This window comes from Eublepharis macularius, chromosome 2 (genome assembly GCF_028583425.1).
Source record: "Eublepharis macularius isolate TG4126 chromosome 2, MPM_Emac_v1.0, whole genome shotgun sequence".
In the NCBI taxonomy this organism is placed as follows: Eukaryota; Metazoa; Chordata; class Lepidosauria; order Squamata; family Eublepharidae; genus Eublepharis; species Eublepharis macularius.
Genome location: NC_072791.1, coordinates 146,947,199 through 146,969,627, shown reverse-complemented (window position 1 = coordinate 146,969,627; position 22,429 = coordinate 146,947,199). Strand labels below are relative to the sequence as shown.

At 42.9% G+C, this 22,429-nt stretch overlaps 1 protein-coding gene across 1 annotated transcript; it reads right to left on the bottom strand.

The window, feature by feature from the left end:
- Positions 1–1,633: 1,633 nt before the first annotated feature.
- On the bottom strand, positions 1,634–22,055 carry SLC15A3 (solute carrier family 15 member 3). The gene is made up of 8 exons (XM_054972734.1): positions 21,437–22,055; positions 16,544–16,842; positions 14,172–14,325; positions 10,371–10,481; positions 7,208–7,376; positions 5,857–6,015; positions 4,419–4,577; positions 1,634–3,317 (listed from the first exon to the last, which is right to left on the bottom strand). The coding sequence occupies exons 1-8, from the start codon at positions 21,998–22,000 to the stop codon at positions 3,157–3,159; spliced, it is 1,776 nt and encodes a 591-aa protein (XP_054828709.1). The 5' UTR covers positions 22,001–22,055; the 3' UTR covers positions 1,634–3,156.
- Between the last annotated feature and the right edge of the window lie 374 nt (positions 22,056–22,429).

Sequence of the window (22,429 nt, the reverse complement as noted above, 5' to 3'; positions counted from 1 at the left end):
ATTAAAACAGCAGCAAATGTTTGTGTTTTGGGGAGACTGATCAAAGCATCTGCTTTTTGTTAGTGAGATGAAAGCCAGACATTTGCATGCCGTCTCCTTCCTGATCTTACGTCTAACTCGGGGTCCCCAGTGTAATGCCCACAGGCATCATGGCACCCACTGATACTTTTCCTGGTACCCAACAAGTGTTTTTAGAAAGTGGGCAGGGGCAGATGCCATTTTTGCCCATGAGGGCTTCTGATTGGCCACTGGAGTTCAGGTTGGCTGAGATTTTTTTAAATGTTGCTTTGGGAGCAGCTGCCACTACAGCACAAGGATCTTCACTGAGGGACTACAGGTAAGTAGTGCGTATGCAAGAAAATATTTTTAAACAGAATGTTCATCTTAAAAGGCATCCTGTTAAACAGAGCTTCTGCCTGAAATGTTGGAGTTACTATTAGATTTATGCATAACCTCACTCCTTGACATTTTGTGGTTGGCTCTGCCTCCGGTGATGGGCACTTTGCAGTTGCGTCACCCCCGTGTCAGAATTTCAAAGGCTTGGAAAGGCTGGAGACCCCTGCTCTAGCACACGGAGGCAAGATTTCACCTACAGTATATGGAACACAAATGTTTGCAGCTCCTCAGTTGTTACGCAGTTCAAGAGAACCCTGGGTAACTGTCTGCCTGGTGGCTGTAGCTCTGTCCCTTCTATTGAGTGAGCAGTTTTTAATGTAAAAGGCAGCAAAATGATCTGGCACAGGATCATCTTAAAAACAGCCAAAGTGCAAAGGAGGCTGGGGTCCTGTAGCAAAAATAGGTGAGATGGTGCAGTGGGAAGTACAAAGGCTGCCACTGCTAAGTAGCAAACAAGGGGCGTCCTGATGCACCCCCCCCCAATTAGCAGCAGATAAGGTAACAGTAGAGGCATTGGTCTTGTGTGGTCAACACTAAATGGATGTGTGGTAACTTAGTGACCAGCACCACCCAGTGCAGATCTTAGGCATAATATTACCAGCCTATACTGGGTGCAGCTGGCTAGCCCGCCACCATGTCCTTAAAAAACATGGCTTTAGCAGCCCACGCTTCCACCCCCACTTTGTGGTGCCTGCCAGTAATGAGACTGAGTCTCCCTTCCCCTCAATTGCTGCTGTTTTGCAGTAAGCTGGAGTTCCTATGCCTGCCACACTTGTGCAGTAGAGTACAGCTTTTTTCACTCACCACCTGACATATCTTCTGAAAACCCCTCTTGCGTACCTGAGCAAGGGAAGATGAGCTCTGTCTTACACTGTGTCTTACCACCCTATGTCGGGAAACACATTGACTCTGCAGGCCCAGCCCTTTCTGCAGGTCTTCCTTCTCCGCCTGACATATCTTCTGAAAACCCCTCTTTTGCGTACCTGAGCAAGAGAAGATGAGCTCTGTCTTACACTGTCTTACCACCCTATGTTGGGAAACACATTGACTCTGCAGGCCCAGCCCATCTTCCTTTCTTCTCTGATGCTTCAAATGAGCCAGCAAGCTCGCTGACACAGGACAAGATTTTATATTACTGGCAAACAGCCAAAACAGAACCCGTGAAATTTATCTCTGGTATACTAGATAAGCTCCTCAAAGCATGAAATGTTTCTGTAGGGATTTGAGCATCTGTTTTAATGGAAAATAAATCATAAATATAGCCAAAGAGCAAATCCAACATATTCAAAGTGGAAATGAGCCCTGACAAATTCCAGCCCAGCTGTGCATGTCTGATGCTCTGGACCAGCTCAAAGATGATGCTCTGTTAAAAAAAGACATTTCCAATACTTGCCTTGGACTGGCACAAGCTAGACCTTTGCCACGTGACTTACTTTGGAGAAATAGTCCTGTTTTGTGTTATGTCAGGTGTTCTGGTTTTACTACAGGCTGTACATTCCCAGTTCTGGCCATTCCAAAAGAGCTGTGTTGAAAGAGTGGAACTTTCAAAATAGCAAGGCTGCTTTAAATGTCATGAGAGGGTTGCAGAATTTATTACCAACAAATTCCTTTAAATGTACACTGGAGATTGTATTGCAATGTTTTGCATCCAAAGAATCCAAAATGCACCAGTTTTCAAAAAGATGCTTTCACTAGAACACATCTGTCTATTCCTGGATCTCTCAAGTAAGCACAATGCAATCTCATAGGCCACATGTTGTGGCTTATGTTTACCGTTTACAAGTTTACTGTTGTTGTGCTCCAAACTACTACACCCATATTTTTAGTGTGGAAAGGCTCTGCCCTCAGAAGGAGAGCAATGGATATGGTTTTCTGTGGCAAAAAACGGTGAGGTAACAACAAATTTGCATCTTTAAGACCACATGGTCAAAGGAAAAGAAAAACTTGGACCCTCCTGCTCTGTGTTGCTATATGTTATACAAAAAAGGTTTGTGGTCAATCTGTTTTTTTCTCTCATTCTTTTCACTCTATCCATTTCAACCTTAGCCAGTGAGAACCTTTTAGCATCTATAATTCCAGGGGGCACCCATCTTAGTCTGTAGCAGCAAAATAAAATAGAGTTCACTGGCACCTTAAAAACTAACCAAATTTATGCTGGAATAAATTGTTGTTAGTCTTTCAGGTGCCACTGAACTCCTGTTTTATTTTAACTTTTACGTGTTTTTTTTAGAAGTCTCTGCAGCAATCTGAAGATAGGATGCTCTTCTGCCACTGAGAATCAGCTTTACATTGAGGGCAGGGTGGAGGTGGTAAACCCCCTTCTTTTTTTGTTTTAATTCTCCTCTCCTCCAAGCCAAAGCAAGACAGCTGCAGAGAGACTGGTAGGTGTTGGTGAATCTGTTGACATAAGAGCAGCCTTGTGCTGGCTAGATCCACCTGATCTAGCCAGACAGCTAAGCTATGGCTTGTGTCCCAGGGTACTCTTAGTTCTCAGACTCCCCATCCTCTGTTATTCATGTTCAGCTTCTGGAAATAAGATGTTGATGACACCTTGAATAGAAGGTTGTAGTGCCTGAGTAAATTGGCAGCCTGCCATCGATCGACTTGTCTTCCATCTCTCTAATCCTTTAATATACTGTTTGATTTCAGAACATCCTTATATACTAGCCATATGCAGTGCTGGTGGTGGTGATGTTCAGCCTCATGCTGAGATCTACTATATGTGGGCACCTCTTCGCAGTCTTAAAAAAACTGAGGATGTTAGCTGTTCTGTCCGATGCAGAGAAGGCAGGAGTTGGGTTGCTGCTGTTGCTGCTGCTGCTCATAACGGATGGAGATCCAGACAAAGAGGAAATAGGTTACTGCTTGAATTGCAGCAAGTAGGAAGAAATAATTATCCATTTGACAGTTGTTAATGTTCCCTGGGGTAAAAAAGGGAAATTATTAGTGTACCCTAAATAGGCCATCAGTAGGGAGCCTATACCCACAAGTTGGCCATTGAGAACTTGTTCCACTGGTCTTTACAAACCATACTTAGTGGTCACAAAGCTTTCAGACAGGATGTTCTCCTTTTGTAGCTTCTCACTAAAATCATCCACTTTTTGAAAAAAATGAAAGTTTATTTGGGAAGTTTATTCAAGATATTTGTTTGCTGCCTTTCCAGACCTGCTCGAACACTGAGATTCTCAGAAAACTGATGGATGCAGTGGAAGCCCAAAATGCCAGTTATCAGACTTAAGTAGTTAATTTTAATATACTTGAATAACAGTTGTTTTGCTCACAATCACGGGTCCTACTCTATCTAGAGAGAGCCATGCACAGTAGTTATGTTGTATGTGTCTTGAGGCCCCCTTCTCAACATTCTCATGCACACAGCTGTCTCCCATTGGGACAATCCAGTGCATGAATGTTCCAACTGAATGGGTGAGTCCAACTGTGAGGGTCTTTTCTAGAGTACTCATTAGATGGAAAAGTCCCCCATCCATACACACTCCTCAATGGTGCAGGAGCATAAGAAAATGATTCCCACATCAGCAAGTATATGAAGATAGTCTCGAACAGGTGGGGAAACATGTCATTGCATCTGTACCGTAAGACAAATAAAAAAGGGCACTCCTATCCCCTGTCCACAGCATGCAGGAAAGACTTGGATTCACAATGGACACTGCCTATTTCAACATACATCACAAAGTATACATACATCCACATCCAATCTGCCCATGTGATTCCCAATCCAATGAGAGAATCCTATATGGAATATTGCTAGATCAGCTCTATGCTGTTCAAAAGGATAACAAAAAATGTAGAGTGCACAAACTAACACAAAGTGTTTCCAAAGAGAGGGGTAATCATTCAAATCCACATTGATATGTGAATACCAAGAAACAGTATTCTGGCTTAATGTGAAATTCAAAATCCTTGTCTTCCTGCTTTTCCATGGTAACCACTCTCGTCTTGTCCCTAACTCTAATGCCTTTCCTTATGACTAGGAGGCAGAGTGTGCCTCTTGTTCTGTTACTCACCATAGTCCTCTGGGCAGTTCATCCAACCATTTTTTGGCACAGAGAGAAGAGTTAGAAGGCCAGATCCTAAAAGGGATCCCACACCAGCAATGAAAAAGAAGAGACCCATGATAGCTCCTTGCATGGATTTGGGAGCCTCAGAGTAGGCAAACTCCAGTCCTAGGAAAGAGTTCAGTGAATCAGTTAGCAAAGAGAACAAGATACTATCAAAAAGTGACGTAGAGATTATGTAAAGAGTACAGTCCTCTGAAACCTGGTCCCGCCCGCACACAAGTTACTTGAAGGAAGAAAAACATCTGAACACAGTTAAAAACAACTATAAATGATCAATTAGTCACTTTTAAAGTATTTCCATTCTATTTTATTACTTTTATTGATTTTTTAAAAAAAGAACAGAGCTAGATTTTTTGCTATTCACATATTCCTGTCAAGAGATCTGTCAGTTCAGTGTGCGCTATCAACAGCATGCTGGCAACAACAAGCTCTGCTTCTTTGTTTTTCATACAGTCCAAGAGCTGCAGTTTCCTACCTTAAGGTTTGGCTGAGGGATAACAGACTGATACCTGTAACACAAGAGAGTTCTTGTGTAAGAATGGGCTGCCCTTGAGAGGATCATGCTCTGTCCAAAAGAGCTGAGTTCCTGGACTCTGTTTTGCTCCTGGAATCCCAACTGGTGATGGCGTTCCGGAATGCCTCCTGGCTGGGTAGCCTCTTGCAACCCTTCTTCTCTGACTTGGGCCTCACTACTATCTAGTGTTCTACATGAGCTGCCTGTAGCAGATCCTTCAGCTAGTGCAGAATTCGATGGCTTGACTCCTGGTTGGAGTGATTCATGTATTACACTAATTCTTGCTGCTCTGTGTGGAATTCCTTTTTACTTCTAAGAACAATTCAAGATGCTGGTTATCATTTTGAAAGTCCTAAATATCTTGGGTATCTTCTTCTCCAGCATGCACTGACATTCAAACAGCGGCTATATCTAGAAGAGCTTTTTTCAGTGGTGTCACCTGAAGTATGAAATGTTCTCACCCACACTGGTTTCCTTTCACCCACTTGCCAAGGTGTTTTAATTACAAAAGGTCTTGTCAGTTGTATAAGATTTACTGTTTTAAGGTCAATATTGTTTCTCTTTCTGGCGGATTTGTGTTTTATCACTTTTAACTGCTCTGTATTTTAAAAAAAAATATTTTGTAAGTTGTCTTAAATAGTCATATAAAGAAATATACATTATACATAAGCATTTAAATCACAGAGCCCAACTACTCCAATGAAGAGGAAAATCTGATGCTGGTGGGGTTCGTCAGGAATGGGGAAGCACTGGGTGAGAACAGAGTGCCTAAATCTTCCCTTCCATGCTGTTACTCTGTTGCACCCCACCCCCAAGCAACTTTCAAGATGTTTATTTGCAAGGACAGTTGGTCTCTCCTATGCTGCTTACCTGGAATGCTAGTAAAGATTTCGCTTATTCCAATGAGCAAATACTGGGGGATTTGCCACCAGATGGGAAGCGGTGCTGCATTGTAATCATCCTTCCCAATTCGTTGTGAGATGGTCTCATTGTTGTGCACATATTTTAACCTTGTAGTTTCAAGAACACCTATTGGATAGAAACATTCCAGTTCAGGGAATACCTTAGCAACTCTCTTTCAAATTAGGGACCCCTAGGAGGGGTGCCATTCAGTTGACATCAATATTCAATATATAGTAACAGCTCCACCTGTTGCTATATCCATTTAATGCTTCCCAGTTAACACAAAAGCACTTCAAATGACACCCTCCTTTTCCCTCCTGCCTTAATGCCTTGTTTTCATGAATTACTATGACATTGCTAGAGGTTAAATGGCTGTCTAGTGGTCAGTACACAAACAGTGTATCCCAAGTGAGAACCAAAAAGTAGGGCTCATTGTGGGCATGTCCAGATGGTCCCAAATGAACACAGTAATGCCCAACTGGACAGAAGGTTTAGCAGGGAAATATCGATATTTTTAATCCAGGACTGCTGTGTGTGGATCTTATTGTTCTTTGCTAATCAATATAAAATTGGTATATAATTTAAACAAGCAGAAGTGAAAAAGTAAATAACTAAAAACAATAACAGTGGTTTGGCATATTAGTACCATACTATTCAAATGGACAATTTTCAAATATACAGGTATTATTGTACATTTTCTCTGCATGTATAAAATCAGAACCAGACACATTTTGGCCCAAGGGCCTTCCTCAAATTAATACAAAGTGCCTGGCCATGCACAGAATGGACACAAAGATATTATATTAAACAATTGTGAAGTAAATGCATTCAGATCTTCCCATGAAAAAACCTGAAAGTACAAAGTGGGCAACTCATCAAGATAAAAGGTTTTTCATTTGCCCAAGGACTGAACCACAAGGACTTTATTTGAATATACAATGGTATGGTACTAATATGTTGAACCACTGTTACTATTTTAGCTATTTTTCTCCTGTGTTTGTTTGATTAAATTATATACCAGACTTACATTGATTTGTATTGCTTTCACGACAACATTTTAATTTGTTATTCTGGTGCAACTTCTTTTGTTACCCTTCTTTTGTGGGTTTGGTTTTTCGTAGGGTTGTCCCCCCGCCCCTTTTTTTTCCCCTAAGGAAAAATGTGAGCAACATGCAGATGAGCTCAGAAACATGAAAATGGTGCTCCGGGTGCCCCAAATTATAGGTCTTGTTTTTAATCCAGTGAAGCAGTGTGAGTTTAAAAAACCTTTAAAACCTTTAGCTCTAGAAACAAAGACAGGGCTGAATGAATTACTGACCAGCTGCAATGACTGAGGCAAAGCCAAAGATCATGCCCATTGCCATTCTCTTTAGTGCTGAAGGCAACAGCTTCCTTTTTGCCAGGAATGGATCTATGACTCGATCTTTCAGTGGGACCAGGATCAATAGAAATACCACGTTGGCCAGAAGGAGCCAGGCATCTGGGAACTAGGAAGAGAATGGGGACAGGGCCAAGAATAAAATATATTTATGAGTACTAATAACAATATCAACTCGTCCCCAAAGCCCTCTATAAGTATCTTGTTCTATGGAGCTGATTTATAAATCTGATAAACATGAGAACATCTGTTTCAGGGGATGCCTCTTCCATGGTTCTGCTAAGGGTCAATTGACATAGCCAGTCTACCAATTTGTGTCCATGCAGACCACCAGCGCAGGAACAAGACCCTACAACAAGCCCATGTGCCAATTCTATATCCACTCAGAGGGCTGACTCACACATTACAAAAGCCCTTCAGCTGGCACAGATGTGGTCTGGGAGTTCTGTGCTGGAAACTTAATTCTCAGGCATGTGTGGACCAGTTCATATCCTCACAGTTTTCCCAACCAGAAACAGCACTGGGGAGCCCCACTGGAGAAACCTACATGTAGCCCTCAGTACATGCAAGTTTCCCCAACGAGGCAAACAGTGGCTCCTCAGGGCCATTTCAGATCCAAATCAGGACCATGCATGTCTGAGATTAAGAATTAGCAGTTTATAGCTAACACTCCATGCCCACCATGTGAACTTCTCAACGCACAAATCAGACCTTAAACAATGCTAGTCTGGAATTTAATAATTTGAGAAGGGTAACCATATTAGTCTGTTGTAACAAAAATAAACATGAGTCTTGTCAAACCTTGGGGACTAACAAAATATTATTTCAGCATAAGCTTTTGTGGACTAGGGCCCACTTCATCAGATGAATGTAGCAGAGCCTCACTATGCTTTCATTTAAGTAAAGATAATGTAATTATGTAAAATTCAAACCTATGCAAGAAAAATACAAAGACTATTCACTATAGAAGAAGTGTAATGTAGTAACTAGAGGGACAGACTGGGATCTGGGTGGCTCAGGTTCAATTCCCCATTCTGTCATGGAAGCTCATTGGGTGAACTTGGGCCAGTTACAAACTCTCAGCCTAACTTACCATACAAGGTTGTTGTGGGGATAATGGCAGAGAGGAGAAGGTGCTTTGGGCCCCCACTGGGCAGAAAGGCAAGGTATAAATGAAGTAAAATAAATAAATAGTTATGCCAAGCTGGTTAACACCTGTAGTGAGTTAAGAAATTCCGAGCTTTCTCTCAAGCTAGAAGGAAGGGGGTAGGAGGTAATATGGCCTCTAAACATCTTCCAGACCATCAAGGGCTCATTCACTTGCTCTTCCTCCAACTTCAGCCATCTGATGTAGTACACAAAAGCTTATACCTCAAAAAACATGTTGCTCCTTAAGGTGCCACAATAGTTTTGCTCTTCTGCTGTTACAGACGAACATGGCGGGTTGCTGGCATTTCCAGCAACTGTGTGACTGCTTCACCAAATGTGTCCGCAGCTTGCAATTCCACCCAATTCATAGCACCTAGAGAGGCTGCCAAAAGTGGGGTGAACAATGCTGTGGTGAGCAGACTGAGTTTCAAATTGGAGTGCTCCAGCAATACTCTCCGTGCAGAGATCTGCCCACTCTATATTTTCGTACCTCAGTCTGATTTTTTGAATCAGTCGTCACTGGCATGACCAATTTGTATAGCCTGCTGAGCAGACAGCAACTGCATGAAATTGCATCACACTCCCCTGCCTCCACCTAACTATCATGAACTGGATGCATGCCAGGAACACCATGCTAATGACAATGCTTTCATCAGAATGCCATGAACACTCATTTAAAGTATTTATGGCAGAGTGCAACAAACCCAATATTATACATGATGATAATTGTACAGTGTTGGCTAACAGTAGGAAGGAAAACAGACATGCAGAAATTTAAACATTTCCAGAGACCACTGTATGATTCAGGGTTCTGTGGCCTGGCCTCAGTATGTTTTCCTCAGACTAAAGTTAAAAGACACGCCTTAAATGGTAATACAAACACTGCACAGAGACTGAGGGGAGAACAAAAAGATTGATGTTAGAGACAAATCAATAGCATTTTCTGACTTTAAATAAAGGAGGTTTTTTTCATCATCCTGAAATAGAACAGAGTTCCCCTGAGAAACGATTCTGCTATCACCACCAGCATCTTTTTCAGAGGCATAATTCATTCCTGGGATCCTTCCCTGTATGCATAACAGCCCCTCTCCCACCTTAGCTCCTCTCTCAGAGTTGTAGCCCTAGGGGAAGTGAAATGATTTCTGTTCTGTGTGGTAGCCAAGGCCTCTACCATAATGAGAGCCACATTAATTTTTTCACGGGCTAGTCAGCTTACAAAAGCAGACGCGGTGTGCTTTTGTGGTGGTGTCTCTGGCATCCTCCACATTTTCATCTCGCAACAAACTTGTGATGTAGGCTGAGAGAGAGTGTCTGGCCAATTATCATCCAGTGAGCTTCTTAGCAAGATGTAGGATTTGAATTGAGTTTTCCCAGTTGTAGTCTTATCATGGTAAACACTATGAGTCTCTCTACACGAGACATCTTACATGAAGATGCTCAAGTGAAGGGAGATGCAATGTTAGCCCAGAAGCATAGTCAATTTCACCTCTCTACAGTAAGGCAATTTAAAAAGACAGTGCATGTAGAGATCACTCCTCAGAAGATTTGCTAATTTCATCTTTGGGGAGGTGAAATTGACAGAGCTTTAGGGGAGGTGAAGATGAAATTAACAAACCCTTTCTGCCAGCTCTGTCTTTTAAAACTGCCTTCCTGTAGAGAGGTGAAATTGACAGAGCCTTTGGCTCTTTCTTTTTAAACTATGCTTCCTGACTAACATTGTGTCTCCCTTCACTTTAGCGTCCTTGTGCAAGATGTCTTGTGTAGAGACGCTCTGTGTGATGCTGGCTCCCTACTTGTCACAAGATGTCACAGATCAGCCTCATCACAGGATGCCTTCCCCTTGAAACATGGAACATGACACAATCCCACTGCCTAGAAAAGGTCTCTTGGTTCCTGAAAACACCATCCTGTTTTCCCATACACCACGCTGCCAGTCATCAGTCTTTTAGCTTACCGTGTAGGTATTGCCTACAGATTCTGAGTGTGCACTGTTGTTCAAAATGCTGTGGTGAAAGAAGTTTGGGATATAGAGGTGCAGTCCCTGCAGATAGTAAGTTGACTGCATCTAAAACCAAAAGAAAAGGAATGCCATTAAAGAAACAGTTGTTTCATTGGATGGGTCACTGTCTTCTTGACCTTGCCTGAGCTGCCATCAAGTCCTTTAGTCACATGGCTCAGTGGTATTCACCATTTATTGACAGCTGTTGTCACATTAGTTCCAGAGGCTAAAGAATACAGGACTTGCTAGGCACATGCACACACATCAAGTGTCAGGCATGAAGAAACCATTTGTGAAGTTCAAGTTCATTAGTAGTATAAACATCCTTGAAACTTTAAGCATCAAAAATGAACCAGGCTGGCCAGAATTGGCTAAGGCCCAGTCCATATCAAATACCACAAAGGAGAATTTCATGGCCTCTGCCTAAGGGCAACGGATACAGTCCTGGCTGTTCTTTGCATATCTTGTCCTTAGTTCCTTTGCTAGGACAGCAGTACCTTCCACACACTCTGCACATAAAAAAGCCCTTGCCCTCCATGTGTTATTAGGAGCAGGACTAGGAAAGATGCTGTTCAAGTTCAGAATGCAGAGTGAAAAGAAACAGTAACTGTTGCTTAGGGCTTGAGCAGAACATAAAAGAAGCAGGAGGAGTGAAGTCAGCCTTTGAAACATATTGGGTGGAAGGTCACAATTGCAAACCCTGGAATACTACTAAAGCAAATGGGAAATCCAAGTGCAGTACTTCTTCACAGGGCTCTCCTCCGGAATAGGACAGTGTATGATGTCCATGGATTTTTTCACTCACACAGATCCTTATGCATTTGCATGCCGCAAGGGACAAAAATGCACGAAAGGGAGGTTCATTCTCAGAGCCCTTCAAGCTGCAAAATTAATTCAGGACTGCACTGCAACAGGTCTTCCGATGACATCAAATAACCAGTCAGAGCATGGGTAATACTCGGTGCCATCACTCTGAAGGCTATTTTCATCCTGTTTCACAGCTCCACCTCCCAAACAATCACCAGAACAGGGTGATCGAAATTTTACAGTGGGGGGTATACAGCGTTGTGCAACACACTACTCTGCCCTCTGTAATATATTTGCTCAGCCCTAATTATAAATGTAATCATTAACGGTTAATATAAAAACAGATTATTAATAAAAATTCTGAAGTATGTTGGATTGTATCCAACCAACTGCCAGCACAAATGTATTCTGAGTTCCACTGGTAAGAGGGAAGTGATTTTATTTGATTCTTCCTCATCATTGTAGTCCCCAGCCCTCAAGCATTTTTGCCCATGTGGATCCTGCAAGTTTCAGGCATCACTATGGTTGTTGTGGGTTTTCCGGGCTGTATTGCCGTGGTCTTGGCATTGTAGTTCCTGACGTTTCGCCAGCAGCTGTGGCTGGCATCTTCAGAGGTGTAGCACCAAAAGACAAAGATCTCTCAGTGTCACAGAGTGGAAAAGTTGTTGGCAGGTCATTAGTATCTACTCAGGAGGGGTGGGGTTGAGCTGAGTCATCCTGTAAGAGTTTCCCAGGGTGTGGAATGCTAATGGCGGGAGGCTTCACTGTATCCTGAGGAGGCTCTTTTGCATATGGATTGGTGCTTGATGTGCTAATCTTCTCTGCAGGGCTATTATCGAGTATAGAGTGTTTTGTTAGCCTGGTGTTTTTCAGAACTGGAAACCATGCTCTGTTCATTCTTAAGGTTTCTTCTTTCCTGTTGAAGTTTTGCTTATGCTTGTGAATTTCAATGGCTTCCCTGTGCAGTCTGACAAAGTAGTTGGAAGTGTTGTCCAGTATTTTGGTGTCCTGGAATAAGATACTGTGCCCTGTTTGAGTTAGGCTATGTTCAGCCACTGCTGATTTTTCAGGTTGTCCAAGTCTGCAGTGTCTTTCATGTTCTTTTATTCTTGTCTGGATGCTACGCTTTGTGGTCCCGATGTAAACTTGTCCATAGCTGCAGGGTATACGGTATACTCCTGCAGAGGTGAGGGGGTCTCTACTGTCTTTTGCTGATCGTAGCATCTGTTGTATTTTTCGGGTGGGTCTGAATACTGCTTGAAGGTTATGCTTTTTCATAAGCTTTCCCATCTGATCAGTAATTCCTTTGATATATGGCAAAAACACTTTTCCTGTAGGAGACTGTTTTTCCTTGGTTGTTTGATTCATCCTGGGTTTGATTGCTCTTCGGATTTCATTTCTGGAGTAGCCATTTGCCTGAAGTGCGTGGTTTAGATGATTAATTTCCTCATTGAGAAAGAGCGGCTCTTGCACGATCCACTAATGTTTTCATTATGCCTCTTTTCTGTCGGGGGTGGTCAAGCACCAATCCATATGCAAAAGAACCTCCTCAGGATACAGTGAAGCCTCCCGCCATTAGCATTCCACACCCTGGGAAACTCTTACAGGATGACTCAGCTCAACCCCACCCCTCCTGAGTAGATACAAATGACCTACATCTTTTCCACACTGTGACACTGAGAGATCTCTGTCTTTTGGTGCTACACCTCTGAAGATGCCAGCCACAGCTGCTGGCGAAACGTCAGGAACTACAATGCCAAGACCACGGCAATACAGCCCGGAAAACTCACAACAACCATCGTTCTCCGGCCGTGAAAGCCTTCGACAATTTAGGCATCACCTTTCTAAATGGCCAAATGGGACTTCTAGGAAACTCTGTGCTCCTCCCCCCCCCCATGTGTTCTGCTAGTGGCTGGTCAGATACAACCCACTGCACCATGGGATTTAGTGCCAAAACACCACAATGGAAACTGTGTTACACAGAAGCACTACAAACTGGTCTCAGAACAACTATCCTCCTAGGCATTTTTTAACAGTTTGGTTTAAAAAACCTCAACTGTCATCTTTGTGTTCAGTGGTTTCCAAATATATTTTTTGGGACAATGGGTTTTAAATTTAAATCCACAATAACTGACAGGCAAACAATGCTTTGCATCCTTGTTTTAGAAAATTTATAGGAACAGAAACCTCTTTACTTTCATGCCGTTGCTTTTTAATGCACATTTCATTTCTGTTTTATTGTAACCACTTGTCAACTTTATAGCTGTATTATTGCAGAAAACAGGAACCAGGGGGGAAATGAAACTGGCAAGCCCCTGTCTTTATGTCTTCCCTCAGCTCCAATAACACAAGTGACTGGAGGGACATGGATAGGCTGCCATTTTTGGCAGCAGTCCTTTGTAGTTTGTACAGTGAGTACCCTTGTATGATGCTCACGTTTAATTGCAAACACATATTTGTTGTACTCACACATCACCTTTTAAGATGTACAAGCTTAAAACATCTTAGAAGCACATCTAACAATCTAGTATTTATTTATTGAGAAGGACAACATGCAGAAAAGACTGGAGTTTCCTTATTCTCCAGGGGTGAAAAAAGATAAACAGCAAAATGTTCCCCACGCCCCACCTCTCGCCTTCACCATTTCTGGAAATCATACATCTGGCCTCTAAGAATCCTGTCCAACATGGAGGCTGCCTTTGTATGTTATCATGTTCCAATCTGTGCTGTTATAGAGCAAAACCCTCAATGTTTCAGTCTTATTGTTCTCCTGAACGTTATTAGAAACATGACAGAAGAAACTAATGCAAAGGAGAATTGTCATGTGCTGTGTTTGGGGGAAAATGTGAAAACAAAAGTAATACATCCTCTACTCTCTTTGACTCTGCCTGCTAAATAGATCAGAACATCAAACCACAACAGTAAAAAGAGGTAGTAGGCAAGCTTTACCTGGAAGTAGACCATCCAGTATGGGATCAGAGTGAGCATCACAGGCAAGATTTTTATCAGTGCCCGAAAGTTGGAGATGTTCTCTTGTGAATGCCCCTGGTGCCTGGGACCTGAAAGTGGACCAGTCTCTTCTCCTGACTGGAAATTGCTGCCTCTGTTAAGAAAGGGAAGAACAAAAATACTTTAAGGCTTTTAATATATGATGAGGGCTTGTATATTCTGGATGCTTGTTATTTTAGGTAGCAATTTCCCTTATAGATCAATTATGTTAATCAAGGTTATATTCCATTTTTGGAATTCAGCAAGGTAAGATGAATACCCATCTCTTTCTCACCAACCCTAGGCACTAAGTACATCAGCAGATGCTAGGGGTGCCAATAACCTGGAGAAAAATTGTCCTGTACCTTGTCCTGTACCTTAATGGGGCATTTTTTACCAGAGGCTTAACGGGGCATTTTTTACCAGATGATGTTATTGACCTCCATGCTATGAAAAGCTTCAGCTGCCCATTTCCACACATAAAGCCTCTAAAGGCAAGGGGGAGGGGCTTTTTTCTCCAGGTTGATGACAACTCTAGTGGATGCTTGTAGGTCCACAGCCAGTAAAACTTTGTTAGTGGACTGTGAAAGTCTCCCTCATAGGCCCTTACTGTAAAGGAGATCTGTACTGTCAGAGGATAAGAAGGGTATATTTGGATATTCCTCATGGCAACACTTTCCTATGGAAGCCCTGCTGTCACTATAGCTACCAATGCAGTGGCAATGGCAACTTTTTCTGCATTTTTGCTGCCCTGGTCCCCACAGCCAATTCCTCCCCCCCCCACACACACATTTTTGAAGGGTTTTCCTCTAAGCTGGTAATGGTCATACCAATATACCATTACATCAATATACCAATTGCTGTTTTTTGTTTTTGTTTTTTAATCCCCTGCTGGTGGCATGTGGAGGAGTCGCTGCCATGGGAACTGGGGCAGGTAAAATGGCTGCTCTGTTGGTGGGACTGGGAAAATCCAGAGCTTCCCAGCAGCCCAGCTTTGCTACTTTTCCTGAAACATCACAGTGAAGCAGATTTCTCATGTGGATGTATGACAATTCTGTGAGGAAAAGAGGGGGGACTTCCCAATGGCATTGGACCCAGGCCTTACATGATTCCCTTTTGCAGTATTCTTACTTAATTGGCATTTCAACTTGACCAGATCAGAAGATGAATGAGTTATCTTGGAATGAGTTACTGAGGCTGGGTCTCCAAATGCAGCAGAATGAAATGGAAGAGTGGGCTGTGTTACTTGCAGACTTCAGGTGGGAGATGCCTTTTACCTGAAAGCTTCTAGCAAATAGAAATTTAGCAGTTTGTGGAGCAGGGTGCACTAAAATATTTTCTCCAATTGGTTTTTTTCATGTAGGGAGTTTTCTTTTAAAATAGTATCTCTACTACCTCAGGATTCTGCCGCCTGTTCTATGTGGGCCCATATTAATGCAGCCTAGGTGAAGGATAGTGGAACATCCTTGCAGGAAGTGAACATCTAATTATTATATTTTTATTGCACCTTTTCCCAAAGGTCCTCAATGTGACGTACGTGCCCTCCCATTTCATCCTCACAAGACTTTGAATTAGGTTAGATTTAAAAAGAGAGTGATTGGCCCAAGTTCATCCAATGAGCTTCATGACCTACTCTGAAGGTGAAGCTAAACATGCAGGTTTTTAAAGAGCTGGATCGGGGTCCCTGGCTTCAGGGTAGCACTGTTAAAAAATAAAGGAGAGCCCAAATGGCCTCAGAATGCCTCCGTGAGGGAAGGAGGGGCTCCTTCCTTCCCCCTTAATCTGTTTCCCCATGTCAAAATAGAGGAGGGAGTCCCCCCCCCCCTATTTTTCTCTGCTCCATGTGGAGTATTCTGTGCACGTGGAGCAGTAAAAGCAGGGGGGAAACTCCCCTCATGCTCTTTTGACACAGCAAGTGGCTTGAGGGGGAAGGGAGGAACCCTTCTTCCCCCGCAGAGGCATTCTGAGACCGTTTGGGCTCTCTTTTATTTTTTAACAGCCATTTACTTTTTAACTGTTGTATGGTTGCAGAAGCCTGAGTTGGATTTGAGGAACCCAGACCCAACTCTTTAAAAACCTGCACATCCAGAGAGATCTTGTCACACTTGTTATCATGTTTGATACAAAAAAGATACATGAATCAGCTACAGATGGGCTTCTGAAGCAGGTAAGACATGATTCTTTTCTGGTCTCTCACTCAGCTCCTGATTGTGAACCAAGATGGTCGCCATTACTGTCTAAATTAAGATTGCAAGGGTCACCTAATTTCCTCATAGGTAGATGGTGACAATGAGGCCATCCTGCTCAATAGAAACAAACATCTTTTGTCTTACTTGACTTTGATGGGCATCTTCCGAAGTGTTTGGCCACAGCAACTGCTTTTAAAGGCCAACCGGAACATAATGGAGACTTGACTGCCAGTGGCAGGCTTTGTGACAAAGCTGGGGGCAGCCAGGAGGAAGACTACCAAGGCAAAGGTCAGGCAGACAGCCGGGATGGCATAGCCAATGAGGAAGCCCACATTCTGCTGGATATAGGCAACCACCAGCAGTGAGATCACAGCACCAAAGTTAATACTCCAGTAGAACCAGTTGAAGAAACGTCGGGTGGCATCCCGGCCAAGGTCTGTCACCTGTAAGGAAAACCAGGCATGGGAATGAGAACATAAGAAGAGCCATGCTGGATCAGTTCAAAGGCCCATCTAGTCCAGCACTCCATTGACACAATGGCCAACCAGCTGCCTCTAGGAAGCCCACAAGCAGGGTGTCTGCAACAGCATCCTCTCACCAATGCTCCCTAGCAACTTCTATAAGGCATACTGCCTCTGGTACTGGAGGGAGAATATATCCATTCATGACTAGTAACCCCATTCTCCATGAATTTGTCCACTCCCCTTTCAAAGCATTCCAAATTGGCAGCCATCACCACATCCTGGGGCAGCAAGTCCCACAGGTTAACTATACACTATGTGAAGAAGTTCTTCCTTTTGTCTGTCCTGAAACTCCCACCCAGTGGCTAACCCTGGGTTCTCATAGGAGGGAGAAAGAGAAGCTTCTCCTTGTCCACTCTCTCCACGCCGTGCTTAATTTATAGACCTCTATCATGTCTCCCCTTTCTCTCCTTTTTTCTAAGCTAAGCAGCCCTAAGTGTTTTGACTAATCCTCATAAGGCAGTTGCCCTAGTCATTTTGGTTGCTCTCTTCTGTAGCTTTTCAAGCTCTACAATGTCCTTTTTAAGGTGAGGTGACCAGAACTGTATGCAGTATTCCAAGTGTGGTCTCAACATAGATTTGTAGAAGAGCCGTATGATAGCGGCAGTTTTATTCTCTGTTTGTTGTCTAATTATGGCCTGCATGGAATCTGCCTTTTTCACAACATTCGCACATTGGGTTGACAATTTCATTGAGCTGTCCACTACCACTACCGCTCCAGATCTCCTTATTGGTCTGTCACTGCCAGCTCAGATCCCATCAGTGTATATGTGAAGTCTGGATTTTTTGCCCCAATATGTGTCACTTTACCCTTGCTCCCATTGAATCTCATTTGCCATTTTAATGTTCATTCCCCCAGTTGGCAGAGATTTTTTCAGAGCTGTTTTTGTTTTAACCACCCTAAATAATTTGGTGTCATCCACAGACTTGGTCACTTGACTACTCACCCCTAACTCCAGCTCATTTATGAACAAATTGAAAAGCTCCGGTCCCAATACAGATCCCTGAGGGACCCCAATACTCACATCCCTTCATTGCACGAACTCATCTTTTATTCCTCCTCTCTTTAGCCAATTTCCAACCCATAAGAGGATGTGCCTTCGTATTCCATGACTGTGAAGTTTACTCAGGAGTCTTTGGCAACGGCCTTTGCAAAAGTCTTTTGGAAATTTAAGTAAACTATATCTACTGGCTCATTCCTGTCCTTATGTTTATTGGCACTCTCAAATAACTCTGAAACGTTAGTGAAATAGGACTTACTTTTGCAGACGCCATGTTGGTTTCAGCAGGACTTGCCCTTCTATATGCTCGACAATTTTATCTTTCATAATGCTTTCTATCAGTTTACCTGGAACAGATGGCCTGTAATTTCCTAGATATCTCCTAGATCCCAGTTTTAAAAAGGGTGTTACATTGGCCACTCTCCAGTATTCTGATATGGAGGCTGATCTCAGGGACATGCTACATATCTTAGTTAAAAGATCAGTAATTTCACATTTGAGTTCTTTAAGAAATCCAGAATGGATACCATCTAGTCCTGGTGATTTGTTAATTTGCAATTGTCTTTTTAAGTTCTAGAGCTTCTTCCCTCATCACCACTATTTGTCCCTGCTCCCTGCCTGAAAACATCCAATCAGGAACATGGACTCATGTCATGATGTATTTATTTTTGGTTGATGCTTTTAGTGATATGTTCCTCAAAATCCCTTTTTGCATCCCTAATTGTCCAACTTGCATTTCTATTGTGCAAGTCTGTATTGTGAAACTGGGAGCCAGTTTGGTGTAGTGGTTAAGAGCGACAGGACTCTAATTTGGAGAACTGGGTTTGATTCCCCACTCCTCCTCTTGAAGCCAGCTGGGTGACCTTGGGCTAGTCACAGTTCTCTGGAGCTCTCTCAGCCCCACCCACCTCATAGGGTGTTTTGTTGTGGGGCTAATAATAGCATACTTTGTGAACCGCTCTGAGTGGGCATTAAGTTGTCTTGAAGGGCAGTATATAAATTGAATGTTGTTGTTGTTTTTGTTGTTATTATTATTCATTTTTGTTTTCCTCATTTGGAACACCTTCCAGTATCTGAAGGAAGTCTTTTTCTCTCTAATAGTTTCCTTCACTCTGCTCGTTAGCCTTTCTGGTGACCTTTGGGACTTTTTACTACTTTTCCTGGCCTGTAGTGTATGTTGTAACTGAGGTTTTGAGTAACTCTAATCTTTATCAAGTGATTTGGCCCTCTTGATCATTCTTTTCAACTTCCTTTTTACTAGATTCCTCATTTTAGAGAGGTTTCCTCTTTTGAAGTCAAGTATGACTGTGTTGGAGTTCTCTGGTGTTTTTTTCACATACATATAAATTAAATTTGATGCCATTGTGGTCACTGTTGCCAATCGGTTCAACCACATCCACATCTCGCAATAGATCCTGGGAAGCACCACTGCAGATTAAGTTCAGTGTTCCCTCTGGTTGGTTCCATGACCAGCTATACCAGGGCAGGGTCATTTAGAGTGTCTAGAAATTTCACCTCTTTGGCATGACTGGAACACCCCTTTTTCCAGGCAATATGAGGGTAGTTAAAAAATTGCTCATTCTTACAACTTCCTCTCCATATAAGTGAACAAGTTATTGGTTTCATCAATCCAGAATTGTCTCTATGTGGAGGTTTTGCTTAGTGTTCCCTCTCAAATTACAGCAGTGTTTTATTTTGGGGGGTCTGCACAACATTTCTGTGCATTTGTTTACCTTCTGTGTTTGGGCAGAGAAGGAGGGACTTCCACACAATATCATAATGAAGTCATCCACCTTCTGAGTTTCCCCCTGCATCACTGCCCTTTTCCCCAAACTAGTTTCGGTATAATCTTTGCAAAAAGAGTCAAACTGAAAGCAGGTTTGGGATCCGTGTAGATGAGAAGATGCAGATTTCTGCACCTCCCAACCACATCCAACACCATTTCCTCTTGCACCTGCCATTCCCCTTATCCCTGTATGGGCTTTTTGACAAATACTGGCAATAGATATATTGTTATAGTGTTCTTACACTATAGTGATATACCAACTATCATTTGTTTTTAAAAGTCAGCAAAAACCACTCCAGCTTGCAGGGGGTGGGGGGAATGGATTGCAAACACAATGGGATAGTGTAGAGAATTAACCTCCATTACCTCTGCATCCACATCAGTAGTGAGAGCACATATGGAAGCAACATGAGTGACCATGCAAGGATGCATTTGTAAAATGGAAGACAGTTCATTATCTTTTCCCTTACAAGTCACACAAGAGTGGCTAACAAATATGTCTATGAACTAGTAACTTCTCTGGACATATTTGCTAGGCTCGTGTAAAACTCTGAAACTCCCTTCCCGGAGAGATTCATCTGTTTCCCTCTATTATGGTCTTCTGCCAGTGGGTGAAGACTTGTTTGTTTTGTTTGGCGCACCTCCAATAACTATTATCAGCCCTTCTTCTTGCTTGTGTTATGTATATTTTGTGTTTATATGTTTTTATTGAATTGTTAAATATTTTATATATATTCTATTTTAAATGCTGTTTTAATATCTTAAATGTTTTGCTGTTGAAATGTTTTAATGTTTGCCACCTTGGGGACCCTGTCTGGGTGGAAAGGCAGCATAGGAATGACTGACTGACTGAATGTAGAGGAAATGCAGAGAGAGTAGCACTTGATAAGAGAAGGCAAAACAAAGCAGAATTTGCTGCAACCACTGGTGTCTATATTCACAGGCACAGTCATCCCTTAGGCAAGGGGGAGAAAGCTAACCATCACACTGCACCCAGACCACGCATATTTATAAAACAGGAAAGTAAAGCACTACTTGGAAGCAGAGTGAGGATGGGATTGGTTTGAAACAAAAATTGTGTTGTGGGTAAGAATTTTGGCAGTAATTAATGCCTCCCTTTAGCAAGTTAACCGTGGAAGAATTCAGTGGCAGCGAGGAGATAATACAAAGCAGACAGAAGACAGTAAGTTAACGCTGCAAAGGTTTTGAGCAAGGAGGGTCACTCCACAGTATAGGCATGATATTGTCTCTTTCATGATTTGGGGATATGTTAGCCTGCTTGTGGCAGGAGGGGAGGCTTAAAATATTAGTTCCTTTCTAGGTTCAGGATAAGGGCAACTGAAACCACTCTTCAAAATTCAACAGAATTAAAATCACAAGAGTATATAAAAAAGATTTAAAAGCCTACAGTACAGGCTACACAGAGGTTAGGATTAACACTCTGGAAAATGAACATAGAGAATCACACGTTTTTATCTAGTTCCAGGATTCCGGGTATTTTGGCAGAGTTTTTTTTAAAAAAAAACACTGTGGGTGATAAGTATGCTGGGAATGAGACTTCTGGTATAGACATCCGATATCATTATACTCTGAAGAAGCAAAAGGGAATGTGCCAATCAGTACTGCAGCATTATCCCATGAACCATGGTCAGAGAGTATACTGGAGACAGACCCACTACAGCGATCCACCCAAAGAAAGGAAGGGAGAGTCTGAGCCCAAATCTCTTACCTGGTCAACACCAAATGGTGTGAGGTTAGCCTTGACGGAGCTGATACCCAGGGCCAGGAACAGTAGGCCAGTGTACATCACAGGAGCGCAGTACTGACTTGGTAATTGTTGCTTGCACTCAATGCCACCTCTTTGGCAAGAGGGCTGTACCATATAAGCTGGCCTGTCTCCACACAGTAGAAGCTGTCCATCTTGTGAAGCTGTGGCAGGCAACAGGCAGGCTGACAGCAGGTAGAGTAGGAAGCTGCATGTAATGGTCCAGTAGTGGCCCAGGTAAGCATCGGCCAGCCAGCCTCCGATGGGTGAGAGCAGATAGGAGGCCCCTATAAATAGAAGAGATGCTTGTGAAGCCTGTGAGCCACTCCAGTTGAAGTTGCTGCTGTTGAGGTACAGGACGAGGTTTGAGACAATGCCAAAGAAAGCTGCCCGCTCCAGAATCTCTACCAGGAGCACTGCTGCACAGGCAGCCCTTCTACCCTCAAAAGAGGACACAGCAGGCCTGCCTAGGGTCTCCTCCTGCCCTAACAAGGGCTTCCGCTCCTCCCTGGCACTTGGAGAGGCCATGCAACCCCTGCCTCAGGATCTCTTTCTCTCTCTCCGTTTTTCTCAGGGTCTTTCTTCACTGGCCTCTGCTGTGTTTTTCTGCCTTCTCCAAGTCTTTCAGTGTTGCCTGAACTTCCTCATTTCTTCACAGGACACGCATCATATGACAGTGCATTTCCCTGAAAGGAAACTTTCTTTTTGCATTAGCCAGAGAGGGTTCCCCTTTCACATGAGTCTTTTGTTTTCTCTGGCCCTCCTTTCCCATTACTTTTTAAAATCAAGTGTTCTTTTGCCAAAAGAACAGTTCTGCTTTTTCCCTTCCTCTGTCAAAAAGTCCATTCCATTCCTCAAGCACCAATCCATATGCAAAAGAACCTCCTCAGGATACAGTGAAGCCTCCCGCCATTAGCATTCCACACCCTGGGAAACTCTTACAGGATGACTCAGCTC